Source organism: Oncorhynchus keta, chromosome 28 (assembly GCF_023373465.1).
Source record: "Oncorhynchus keta strain PuntledgeMale-10-30-2019 chromosome 28, Oket_V2, whole genome shotgun sequence".
NCBI lineage: Eukaryota > Metazoa > Chordata > Actinopteri > Salmoniformes > Salmonidae > Oncorhynchus > Oncorhynchus keta.
This window is the reverse complement of record NC_068448.1, coordinates 79,898,955-79,912,407: the sequence shown is the minus strand read 5'-3', so window position 1 is coordinate 79,912,407 and position 13,453 is coordinate 79,898,955. Positions and strand designations below refer to the sequence as shown.

Genomic DNA, 13,453 nt, shown 5'->3' with positions numbered 1-13,453 from the left:
TTACACCATCCTCTACCATGTGGACACCCCATTACACCATCCTCTACCATGTGGACACCCCATTACACCATCCTCTAGACACCCCATTACACCATCCTCTACCATGTGGACACCCCATTACACCATCCTCTACCATGTGGACACCCCATTACACCATCCTCTACCATGTGGACACCCCATTACACCATCCTCTAGACACCCCATTACACCATCCTCTAGACACCCCATTACACCATCCTCTAGACACCCCATTACACCATCCTCTAGACACCCCATTACACCATCCTCTACCATGTGGACACCCTATTACACCATCCTCTAGACACCCCATTACACCATCCTCTACCATGTGGACCCCCCATTACACCATCCTCTACCATGTGGACACCCCATTACACCATCCTTTACCATGTGGACACCCCATTACACCATCCTCTACCATGTGGACCCCCCATTACACCATCCTCTACCATGTGGACACCCTATTACACCATCCTCTACCATGTGGACACCCCATTACACCATCCTCTACCATGTGGACACCCCATTACACCATCCTCTACCATGTGGACACCCCATTACACCATCCTCTAGACACCCTATTACACCATCCTCTAGACACCCTATTACACCATCCTCTACCATGTGGACACCCCATTACACCATCCTCTAGACACCCTATTACACCATCCTCTAGACACCCTATTACACCATCCTCTACCATGTGGACACCCCATTACACCATCCTCTACCATGTGGACACCCCATTACACCATCCTCTACCATGTGGACACCCCATTACACCATCCTCTACCATGTGGACACCCCATTACACCATCCTCTACCATGTGGACACCCCATTACACCATCCTCTAGACACCCTATTACACCATCCTCTACCATGTGGACACCCCATCCTCTACCATGTGGACACCCCATTACACCATCCTCTAGACACCCCATTACACCATCCTCTAGACACCCCATTACACCATCCTCTACCATGTGGACACCCCATTACACCATCCTCTAGACACCCCATTACACCATCCTCTAGACACCCCATTACACCATCCTCTAGACACCCCATTACACCATCCTCTACCATGTGGACACCCCATTACACCATCCTCTGGTGACTAAAGACATGACAGCATGGAACTCAGAGCCTATAGGCCAATGCAGCAGTAGGTCTAGAACGTCCATCAGTACATAAAGACAAAAAATGAAAACAGAAATAGGTTTTTGACATTTCCACTAGATGAATGATGAGATGATGGTATTGTGCTCCTTCACATCGAGGCGTGGTGATTATCGAGGGGGTTGGTGATTATCGAGGCTTGGTGATTATCGAGGGGGTTGGTGATTATGGAGGCTTGGTGATTATCGAGGGGGTTGGTGATTATCGAGGGGTTGGTGATTATCAAGGGGGTCGGTGATTATCGATGCTTGGTGATTATCGAGGGGTTGGTGATTATCGAGGCTTGGTGATTATCGAGGGGGTTGGTGATTATCGAGGGGGTTGGTGATTATCGAGGCTTGGTGATTATCGGGTTGGTTGTACATAGCCAATAGTATAACATTTGAAATGTCTATATTCTTTTACAACTTTTGTGAGTGTAATGTTTACTGATTGTTTTATTCTCCATGTTTGTCAATTCCATTTGCTTTGGCAATGTAAATATATGTTTCCCAATAAAGCCCTTTGAATTGAGGGATATACAGATACAAAGATAGATATAAAGGAAGAAAGAGAGAGACAGAAAGAGAGAGAGAGACCGAGAGAGATATACAGAGACAGATTGAGAGACATGAGGAAAGAGAGAGACAGAAAGAGAGAGAGAGACCGAGAGAGATATACAGAGACAGATTGAGAGACATGAGGAAAGAGAGAGACAGATAGGGAGAGATGTATAGTCAATAGACGAAGGATTGATGAATGTCTAAAGCATTAAAAGAGGGCCTAACGTTAGGGTTAAGGGTAAAGGCCTAACATTAGGGTTAAGGGTAAGGCCTAACATTAGGGTTAAGGGTATGGCCTAACGTTAGGGTTAAGGGTAAGGCCTAACATTAGGGTTAAGGGTAAGGCCTAACATTAGGGTTAAGGGTAAGGCCTAACATTAGGGTTAAGGGTAAGGCCTAACATTAGGGTTAAGGGTAAGGCCTAACATTAGGGTTAAGGGTAGGGCCTAACATTAGGGTTAAGGGTATAAGGCCTAACATTAGGGTTAAGGGTATAAGGCCTAACATTAGGGTTAAGGGTAAGGCCTAACATGGGTAAGGCCTAACCCGGGGCGGGAGGGTAGCCTAGTGGTTAGAGCTTTAGACTAGTAACTGGAAGGTTACAAGTTCAAACCCCCGAGCTGACAAGGTACAAATCTGTCGTTCTGCCCCTGAACAGGCAGTGTTCCTAGGCCGTCATTGAAAATAAGAATATGTTCTTAACTGACTTGCCTAGTTAAATAAAGGTCAAATTCTTTTTTTTAAAATATATATATACGGGGCTAACGTTAGCATCAGGGTTAAGGGTCTAATGTTAGCATTAGGGATACGGGGCTAACGTTAGCATCAGGGTTAAGGGTCTAACGTTAGCATTATGGTTAAGGGTCTAATGTTAGCATTAGGGATACGGGGCTAACGTTAGCATCAGGGTTAAGTGGCTAACGTTAGCATCAGGGTTAAGGGTCTAATGTTAGCATTAGGGATAAGGGTCTAACGTTAGCATTAGGGATAAGGGTCTAACGTTAGCATTAGGGTTAGCATTAGGGATAAGGGGCTAACGTTAGCATCAGGGATAAGGGTCTAACGTTAGCATTAGGGTTAGCATTAGGGCTAGGGGGCTAACGTTAGCATTAGGGATAAGGGGCTAACGTTAGCATCAGGGATAAGGGTCTAACGTTAGCATTGAGGATAAGGGTCTAACGTTAGCATCAGAGATAAGGGTCTAACGTTAGCATTAGGGTTAGCATTAGGGATAAGGGTCTAACGTTAGCATTGGGGATAAGGGTCTAACGTTAGCATCAGGGATAAGGGTCTAACGTTAGCATTAGGGTTAGCATTAGGGATAAGGGTCTAACGTTAGCATTAGGGTTAGCATTAGGGATAAGGGTCTAACGTTAGCATCAGGGATAAGGGTCTAACGTTAGCATTAGGGTTAGCATTAGGGATAAGGGTCTAACGTTAGCATCAGGGATAAGGGTCTAACGTTAGCATTAGGGATAAGGGGCTAACGTTAGCATCAGATCGGGATAAGGGTCTAACGTTAGCATTAGGGTTAGCATTAGGGCTAAGGGGCTCACGTTAGCATCAGGGATAAGGGTCTAATGTTAGCATTAGGGCTAAGGGGCTCACGTTAGCATTAGGGATAAGGGGCTAACGTTAGCATTGGGGATAAGGGTCTAACGTTAGCATTGGGGTCTAACGTTAGCATCAGGGATAAGGGTCTAACGTTAGCATTATAGGGTTAGCATTAGGGTTAAGGGTAAGGCCTAACATTAGGGTTAAGGGTAAGGCCTAACATTAGGGTTAAGGGTATAAGGCCTAACATTAGGGTTAAGGGTATAAGGCCTAACATTAGGGTTAAGGGTAAGGCCTAACCCGGGGCGGGAGGGTAGCCTAGTGGTTAGAGCTTTAGACTAGTAACTGGAAGGTTACAAGTTCAAACCCCCGAGCTGACAAGGTACAAATCTGTCGTTCTGCCCCTGAACAGGCAGTGTTCCTAGGCCGTCATTGAGAATAAGAATATGTTCTTAACTGACTTGCCTAGTTAAATAAAGGTCAAATTCTTTTTTTTAAATATATATATACGGGGCTAACGTTAGCATCAGGGTTAAGGGTCTAATGTTAGCATTAGGGATACGGGGCTAACGTTAGCATCAGGGTTAAGGGTCTAACGTTAGCTTTATGGTTAAGGGTCTAATGTTAGCATTAGGGATACGGGGCTAACGTTAGCATCAGGGTTAAGTGGCTAACGTTAGCATCAGGGTTAAGGGTCTAATGTTAGCATTAGGGATAAGGGTCTAACGTTAGCATTAGGGATAAGGGTCTAACGTTAGCATTAGGGTTAGCATTAGGGCTAGGGGGCTAACGTTAGCATTAGGGATAAGGGGCTAACGTTAGCATCAGGGATAAGGGTCTAACGTTAGCATCAGGGATAAGGGTCTAACGTTAGCATTAGGGTTAGCATCAGAGATAAGGGTCTAACGTTAGCATTAGGGTTAGCATTAGGGATAAGGGTCTAACGTTAGCATTGGGGATAAGGGTCTAACGTTAGCATCAGGGATAAGGGTCTAACGTTAGCATTAGGGTTAGCATTAGGGATAAGGGTCTAACGTTAGCATTAGGGTTAGCATTAGGGATAAGGGTCTAACGTTAGCATCAGGGATAAGGGTCTAACGTTAGCATTAGGGTTAGCATTAGGGATAAGGGTCTAACGTTAGCATTAGGGTTAGCATTAGGGATAAGGGGCTAACGTTAGCATCAGGGATAAGGGTCTAACGTTAGCATTAGGGTTAGCATTAGGGATAAGGGGCTAACGTTAGCATCAGGGATAAGGGTCTAACGTTAGCATTAGGGTTAGCATTAGGGCTAAGGGGCTCACGTTAGCATTAGGGATAAGGGGCTAACGTTAGCATCAGGGATAAGGGTCTAACGTTAGCATTAGGGATAAGGGTCTAACGTTAGCATTGGGGATAAGGGTCTAACGTTAGCATCAGGGATTAGGGTCTAACGTTAGCATTAGGGTTAGCATTAGGGATAAGGGTCTAACGTTAGCATCAGGGATAAGGGTCTAACGTTAGCATTAGGGTTAGCATTAGGGATAAGGGGCTAACGTTAGCATCAGGGATAAGGGTCTAACGTTAGCATTAGGGTTAGCATTAGGGATAAGGGGCTAACGTTAGCATTAGGGGTAAGTTTAGGGCTGACGTCCTCAGGACAGGAACCATTACATGTATTAATACAGTATTTCCTTCCAGGATCAAAGGATGTATTGTGAAAATAGTTAGTTTAGGGCCTCAATCAATCACATTTATTTATTTAACCCTTTTTAAATCATCAGTTGTCTCAAAGTGCTGTACAGAACCCTAAACTAAAACCCCAAAGACCAAGTAATGTAGAAGCACGGTGGCTAGGAAAAACAGGAACCTAGGATGAATCTTTGAAAGGAACCAGGCTCTGAGGGATGGAGAATAGGGCCTCTATGGTTTGGATTCGAGGTATGGATAATGTCCCTCGACAGGATCCCTTCTATGTATTAGATCAGAAACGATTTCAATGGAGATGGGAAGGAAGGATGCATGTGTAAGAATCCATTCTAACATCTTGCTTCTCCCTCTTTCTGATTGGTTCCCCCAGAGCAGCGAGGTGTGTGTCAGAGAGGACGGACACTGAACAGACTAACTCAGGCACCACCCACCACTCAGGTCGCCGTGGATACAACAGGCTGTCGTCAAGGAGATGACCCCTGACTCTTTCCCCCGTCACCTACGACCCTATCCCCCCACGACCGCCGCTGCATCCTAGCAACAACCTGGAACAACGTGCAACAGAGTGTGTGGATGTGTACCGAGAAAAAAAAAAAAAAAATGAAATAACCGACTAACTAGAAAAAGATGGGGAAAAACCTATGAGTCTCTATGTGAAGACAACACTATTCTAACACATTACATGTATTGATCATTTACGAGGAATTTAAATTTAAAAAATAAATACAAATATATATATATATATATAATAATAAAAAAAAAGCTAGATTGAGTATAAACACCTAGATTTTCCCTGTTGGATAGATGTGTATTGAAATGGGTCAAACCTCCAGTAAAGTTGGATATATGTGTGATGATATGGGTCAAACCCCCAATATGTATATCATGCCATGAAGACAGAGGCAACATTATAGGGGGTGGGGGGGACAAAGTTGTGTAGCTTATTTTCCAAGGGGTAATTTTGTTTCTGTTTATTCATCTAACAATGCTTGAGTACTGACTGTATTATAAAATTAGCCAATAGCAGTGCTGTGAAAGTTGTAGCAGTTGTCTTCTCATACAGTAATATTCACCCAGCTTATCTTTCATGCTGATATTAATAAAAACAAACCAAAAAAAAAAATTATATTATATTACTTTAATCATCTATCTATATGGATGTGAATGACTTGCGGAAATATCATATGCACAGATAATGGTTTCTTCACGTGGACAAAAAGACCATCCTGACTGGTGTTTAGCATTAAGCAATAGAGATAGCAGGCAGGGTGAGGGTCTATTCAATTGGAAGTCAGTCAAATTCAGGAAGGGATTTGAAGTTAAAACTTTTGTATTTTTTTTAAAGCAACTTTTTTTTAAATGTATAAATAGCTCATTTTCAATTAATTAAGAAATCAATGAAAATGGATGCCATTTTGTTCAATAATTGAATTGCAATTTCAGTTTATTTCCTGAATTGACTGACCTCAATTTGAATTGAGCCCAACTCTGCTATCAGGTGACTGTGATGTGGTTAGGAGGAAGCAGCAGGTTGGGCCAACCTCTCCGGGTCCTGCAGAGGGGCTAGGTTGGGCCAACCTCTCTGGGTCCTGCAGAGGGGCTAGGTTGGGCCAACCTCTCTGGGTCCTGCAGAGGGGCTAGGTTGGGCCAACCTCTCTGGGTCCTGCAGAGGGGCTAGGTTGGGCCAACCTCTCTGGGTCCTGCAGAGGGGCTAGGTTGGGCCAACCTCTCTGGGTCCTGCAGAGGGGCTAGGTTGGGCCAACCTCTCTGGGTCCTGCAGAGGGGCTAGGTTGGGCCAACCTCTCCGGGTCCTGCAGAGGGGCTAGGTTGGGCCAACCTCTCCGGGTCCTGCAGAGGGATATACTATGAAGCAGGATCAAGGAATTAGCCAGACAGAAATAACAGATTTTCTGATTCATTAAAAAAGCTAAACTTTATATGAGTTGTTGGTTGTTGAAGCAATCAAGACCAATTAAGAATGTTTCTGCAAGTTAGCTGGCAAACTCCTTGATCCTAATTTGTAGTATACCCCCTTGGTCTGCCTGACCTCGTGTGAGGACACAACACCACAGACAGTATCACTAGAATGGGTTCTTCTCACCAGAGAGGTAGAGGAGAGTTTGGCAGCCATGTTGGTAAGGACCTAAAAGCATAATACGCCACCCCTGTAAAGTGTGTAATGTAACAAGCCCACTCGCCTACCATAGAGGCTGCCTACCTTTCTAGAATGCATAGTAGCATAAGAGTATTCTGGAATGGACAAGGTGTTCTAGAATACACCTAATGGGTTCTAGAAAGGACACCATGTTGTTGATTATAATGATGACGTGGCATTTAGTGACTGAAAGTCTCTAATAGACCAGTGATTCTATGTTTGTGGATTTTTCCCCCTTCTCTTCCCTCCACAGTTAAGTCGTTTACATCTACACCCATTGTGTGTGTTATATTGGCCCGGCCACCAAGGCATCGACTGGGTGCTTTTAATCTGTGCATTCTGAACCCTATGAGCAAAAGATGTTGAAAAGAAACTGAAAATATGTTTAAAAGATGCTTAAATACATATTTTATATTGAAAAGACGTCTTTTCGACATCTTGTGCTCACTGGGAATCATCTCTGAAGTGGCGAAACCATCCTGCCATTAATTAGCAGGGTTTCACCCATTCAGAGATCACTTGAATCTAGGGTTGCGAAATTCCGGTAACTCTCCCAAAATTACCCGGTTTCCCAGAAATCCTGGTACTGAGACCAGGAATCGTCCAACCAGGATTTCTGGAAAAACACTGGGATTTTTTTTTTTTTTTTTTTTTTTTTGGAAAAATGATCCTAATTTTGCAACCCACTTATTCACTGACATGGAGGATGTGGGAGGAGCAACGTGTTATAAGTAAAGTCACCTCAGTTCATGTTGACAAACGTCTGACGTCTCTTCTTTATCGTTTCTGTGTCGTGGAAATCAGGTGAAGAGGAAGAAGGTAACTGATGAAGGCCAGGATTAACTGGAAATAAAAGTCAAAGTCACCCAGTAAAATTATACTTGAGTAAAAATCTAAAATTATTTGGTTTAAAATATCAGAAGTAAAAATATAAATCATTTCAAATTCCTTATATTAAGCAAACCAGATGGCACAATTTTCTTGTTTTTTTTTTATTTACGAAACGCAAGGGGCACACTCCATCACTCAGACATCATTTACAAATGAAGCATGTGTGTTTAGTGAGTCCTCCAGATCAGAGGCAGTAGGGAGGACCAGGGATGTTCTCTGTTTAGTGAGTCCTCCAGATCAGAGGCAGTAGGGAGGACCAGGGATGTTCTCTGTTTAGTGAGTCCTCCAGATCAGAGGCAGTAGGGATGACCAGGGATGTTCTCTGTTTAGTGAGTCCTCCAGATCAGAGGCAGTAGGGATGACCAGGGATGTTCTCTGTTTAGTGAGTCCTCCAGATCAGAGGCAGTAGGGATGACCAGGGATGTTCTCTGTTTAGTGAGTCCTCCAGATCAGAGGCAGTAGGGATGACCAGGGATGTTCTCTGTTTAGTGAGTCCTCCAGATCAGAGGCAGTAGGGATGACCAGGGATGTTCTCTGTTTAGTGAGTCCTCCAGATCAGAGGCAGTAGGGATGACCAGGGATGTTCTCTGTTTAGTGAGTCCTCCAGATCAGAGGCAGTAGGGAGGACCAGGGATGTTCTCTGTTTAGTGAGTCCTCCAGATCAGAGGCAGTAGGGATGACCAGGGATGTTCTCTGTTTAGTGAGTCCTCCAGATCAGAGGCAGTAGGGATGACCAGGGATGTTCTCTGTTTAGTGAGTCCTCCAGATCAGAGGCAGTAGGGAGGACCAGGGATGTTCTCTGTTTAGTGAGTCCTCCAGATCAGAGGCAGTAGGGATGACCAGGGATGTTCTCTGTTTAGTGAGTCCTCCAGATCAGAGGCAGTAGGGATGACCAGGGATGTTCTCTGTTTAGTGAGTCCTCCAGATCAGAGGCAGTAGGGATGACCAGGGATGTTCTCTGTTTAGTGTCATAAGGTGTATGCACCAGATTTGAAGTCGTCTGGATAAGAGCGTCTGGGAAATGACTTAAATGTAAATGTAAATTAGTGAGTCCTCCAGATCAAAGGCAGTAGGGATGACCAGGGATGTTCTCTGTTTAGTGAGTCCTCCAGATCAGAGGCAGTAGGGATGACCAGGGATGTTCTCTGTTTAGTGAGTCCTCCAGATCAGAGGCAGTAGGGATGACCAGGGATGTTCTCTGTTTAGTGAGTCCTCCAGATCAGAGGCAGTAGGGATGACCAGGGATGTTCTCTGTTTAGTGAGTCCTCCAGATCAGAGACAGTAGGGATGACCAGGGATGTTCTCTGTTTAGTGAGTCCTCCAGATCAGAGACAGTAGGGATGACCAGGGATGTTCTCTGTTTAGTGAGTCCTCCAGATCAGAGACAGTAGGGATGACCAGGGATGTTCTCTGTTTAGTGAGTCCACCAGATCAGAGACAGTAGAGATGACCAGGGATGTTCTCTGTTTAGTGAGTCCTCCAGATCAGAGACAGTAGGGTTGACCAGGGATGTTCTCTGTTTAGTGAGTCCTCCAGATCAGAGACAGTAGGGATGACCAGGGATGTTCTCTGTTTAGTGAGTCCTCCAGATCAGAGACAGTAGGGATGACCAGGGATGTTCTCTGTTTAGTGAGTCCACCAGATCAGAGACAGTAGGGTTGACCAGGGATGTTCTCTGTTTAGTGAGTCCTCCAGATCAGAGACAGTAGGGATGACCAGGGATGTTCTCTGTTTAGTGAGTCCTCCAGATCAGAGACAGTAGTGATGACCAGGGATGTTCTCTGTTTAGTGAGTCCTCCTGATCAGAGGCAGTAGGGATGACCAGGGATGTTCTCTGTTTAGTGAGTCCTCCAGATCAGAGGCAGTAGGGATGACCAGGGATGTTCTCTGTTTAGTGAGTCCTCCAGATCAGAGACAGTAGTGATGACCAGGATGTTCTCTGTTTAGTGAGTCCTCCAGATCAGAGACAGTAGGGTTGGGACCAGGGATGTTCTCTGTTTAGTGAGTCCTCCAGATCAGAGACAGTAGGGTTGACCAGGGATGTTCTCTGTTTAGTGAGTCCTCCAGATCAGAGACAGTAGGGATGACCAGGGATGTTCTCTGTTTAGTGAGTCCTCCAGATCAGAGACAGTAGGGTTGACCAGGGATGTTCTCTGTTTAGTGAGTCCACCAGATCAGAGACAGTAGGGTTGACCAGGGATGTTCTCTGTTTAGTGAGTCCTCCAGATCAGAGACAGTAGGGTTGACCAGGGATGTTCTCTGTTTAGTGAGTCCACCAGATCAGAGACAGTAGGGATGACCAGGGATGTTCTCTGTTTAGTGAGTCCACCAGATCAGAGACAGTAGAGTTGACCAGGGATGTTCTCTGTTTAGTGAGTCCTCCAGATCAGAGACAGTAGGGTTGACCAGGGATGTTCTCTGTTTAGTGAGTCCACCAGATCAGAGACAGTAGGGATGACCAGGGATGTTCTCTGTTTAGTGAGTCCTCCAGATCAGAGACAGTAGGGTTGACCAGGGATGTTCTCTGTTTAGTGAGTCCACCAGATCAGAGACAGTAGGGATGACCAGGGATGTTCTCTGTTTAGTGAGTCCTCCAGATCAGAGACAGTAGGGATGACCAGGGATGTTCTCTGTTTAGTGGGTCCACCAGATCAGAGACAGTAGTGATGACCAGGGATGTTCGGTTGATAAGTGAATTTGACTATTTTCCTGTCCTGCTAAGCATTCAAAATGTAAAAGTACTTTTGGGTGTCAAGGAAAATATACGGAGTAAAAAGTACAATATTAACCGTGGTTAAGGGCGCTGTACTGCAGCGCCGGCTGTGCCACCAGAGACTCTGGGTTCGCGCCCAGGCTCTGTCGTAACCGGCCGCGACCGGGAGGTCCGTGGGGCGACCTTGACCAGGGGCCGTAGCGCTCCGGGTTAGGGAGGGCATGGCTGGTAGAGCTATCCTTGACCAGGGCCGCACCAGCTACTCCTGTGGCGGGGCGGGCTACCCTGACAGTGCCGTTGCGCTACCAAGGTGCCAGGTGCACAGTGTTTCCTCCGACACATTGGTGCGGCTGGCTTCCAGGGTTGGATGCGCGCTGTGTTAAGAAGCAGTGCGGCTTGGTTGGGTATCGGAGGACGCATGACTTTCAACCTTTGTCTCTCCCGAGCCCGTACGGGAGATGTAGTGATACCTGTGACTAGATAGTAGCTACTAAAAATTGAATACCATTAAATTGGGGAGAAAAAAGGGATAAAATTCACACACAAAAGAACATGTAAATAGCAAAGTACAGATATCCAAACAAAACTACTTATGTAGTACTTTAAATAATTTTTACTTCAGTACTTTACACCACTGAAGCTAGAGATATATATATTTGGCATGGGTTGTACCTTTGGGGCGGCAGGGTAGCCTAGTGGTTAGAGCGTTGGACTAGTACCCGGAAGGTTGCGAGTTCAAACCCCCGAGCTGACAAGGTACAAATCTGTCGTTCTGCCCCTGAATAGGCAGTTAACCCACTGTTCCCAGGCCGTCATTGAAAATAAGAATATGTTCTTAACTGACTTGCCTAGTTAAATAAAGGTCAAATTATTTTTTTTAAATATATATATATATACGGGGCTAACGTTAGCATCAGGGTTAACTCCTGTGGCGGGCCGGGCGCAGTGCGCGCTAACCAAGGTCGCCAGGTGCACGGTGTTTCCTCCGACACATTGGTGCGGCTGGCACTTGCCTGGTTAAATAAAGGTAAAAATGTTTTAAAAATGTTAAAAATCCAGCATAAGCTTTCCTCATCAGTGGTGGAAGGTGGCAGAGCTACAACCGTGTTTGTCAGACCAGGAAACATCCCGATAACATCCCGTTTTTGTCCTCGACCCCCTAAAAAGCTTCACGGAACTCGTCTGAGGTCAGCACCGCCTATCTGCCAACTTCTGTCCGGAGCTACATACTATTACGACCCCCTCTGTGGAAAGGTGAGACTCTCACGAAACACAGGCGTGTTGTTTTGCTCTAGGACGCCTACAAGCCTCACAACCAGGGCCGTTGACCAGGGCCGTTGACCAGGGCCGTAGAGCTACCTTTGACCAGGGCCGTAGAGCTACCCTTGACCAGGGCCGTAGAGCTACCTTTGACCAGGGCCGTAGAGCTACCTTTGACCAGGGCCGTAGAGCTACCTTTGACCAGGGCCATAGAGCTACCTTTGAGCTACCTTTGACCAGGGCCGTAGAGCTACCTTTGACCAGGGCCATAGAGCTACCTTTGACCAGGGCCGTAGAGCTACCTTTGACCAGGGCCGTAGAGCTACCCTTGACCAGGGCCGTTGAGCTACCTTTGACCAGGGCCGTAGAGCTACCTTTGACCAGGGCCATAGAGCTACCTTTGAGCCATAGAGCTACCTTTGACCAGGGCCGTAGAGCTACCCTTGACCAGGGCCGTTGAGCTACCTTTGACCAGGGCCGTAGAGCTACCTTTGACCAGGGCCGTAGAGCTACCTTTGACCAGGGCCGTAGAGCTACCTTTGACCAGGGCCGTAGAGCTACCCTTGACCAGGGCCGTAGAGCTACCCTTGACCAGGGCCGTAGAGCTACCCTTGACCAGGGCCGTTGAGCTACCTTTGACCAGGGCCGTAGAGCTACCTTTGACCAGGGCCGTAGAGCTACCCTTGACCAGGGCCGTAGAGCTACCCTTGACCAGGGCCGTAGAGCTACCCTTGACCAGGGCCGTTGAGCTACCTTTGACCAGGGCCGTAGAGCTACCTTTGACCAGGGCCATAGAGCTACCTTTGACCAGGGCCGTAGAGCTACCCTTGACCAGGGCCGTTGAGCTACCTTTGACCAGGGCCGTAGAGCTACCTTTGACCAGGGCCGTAGAGCTACCTTTGACCAGGGCCGTAGAGCTACCTTTGACCAGGGCCGTAGAGCTACCCTTGACCAGGGCCGTAGAGCTACCTTTGACCAGGGCCGTAGAGCTACCCTTGACCAGGGCCGTAGAGCTACCCTTGACCAGGGCCGTAGAGCTACCTTTGACCAGGGCCGTAGAGCTACCCTTGACCAGGGCCGTAGAGCTACCCTTGACCAGGGCCGTAGAGCTACCCTTGACCAGGGCCGTTGAGCTACCTTTGACCAGGGCCGTAGAGCTACCTTTGACCAGGGCCGTAGAGCTACCTTTGACCAGGGCCGTAGAGCTACCCTTGACCAGGGCCGTAGAGCTACCCTTGACCAGGGCCGTAGAGCTACCCTTGACCAGGGCCGTAGAGCTACCTTTGACCAGGGCCGTAGAGCTACCTTTGACCAGGGCCATAGAGCTACCTTTGACCAGGGCCGTAGAGCTACCCTTGACCAGGGCCGTAGAGCTACCTTTGACCAGGGCCGTAGAGCTACCCTTGACCAGGGCCGTAGAGCTACCCTTGACCAGGGCCGTAGAGCTAC

General features: G+C 46.9%; 1 protein-coding gene and 1 long non-coding RNA gene across 2 annotated transcripts in view; both read left to right on the top strand.

The window, feature by feature from the left end:
* stau2 (staufen double-stranded RNA binding protein 2) overlaps positions 1-6,779 on the top strand; it is a 346,269-nt gene extending 339,490 nt beyond the window's left edge. The window contains exon 16 of the mRNA XM_052484058.1: positions 5,356-6,779. Coding sequence (XP_052340018.1) covers positions 5,356-5,391 — 36 coding nt within the window. The 3' untranslated portion in view covers positions 5,392-6,779. The remainder of the gene's footprint in view (positions 1-5,355) is intronic.
* Positions 6,780-6,822: 43 nt separating this feature from the next.
* Positions 6,823-7,900, top strand: LOC118379627 (uncharacterized). Its single transcript, XR_004824680.2, has 2 exons — positions 6,823-7,605; positions 7,655-7,900. It is a non-coding gene; the product is annotated as an uncharacterized LOC118379627 (long non-coding RNA).
* Positions 7,901-13,453: the final 5,553 nt, after the last annotated feature.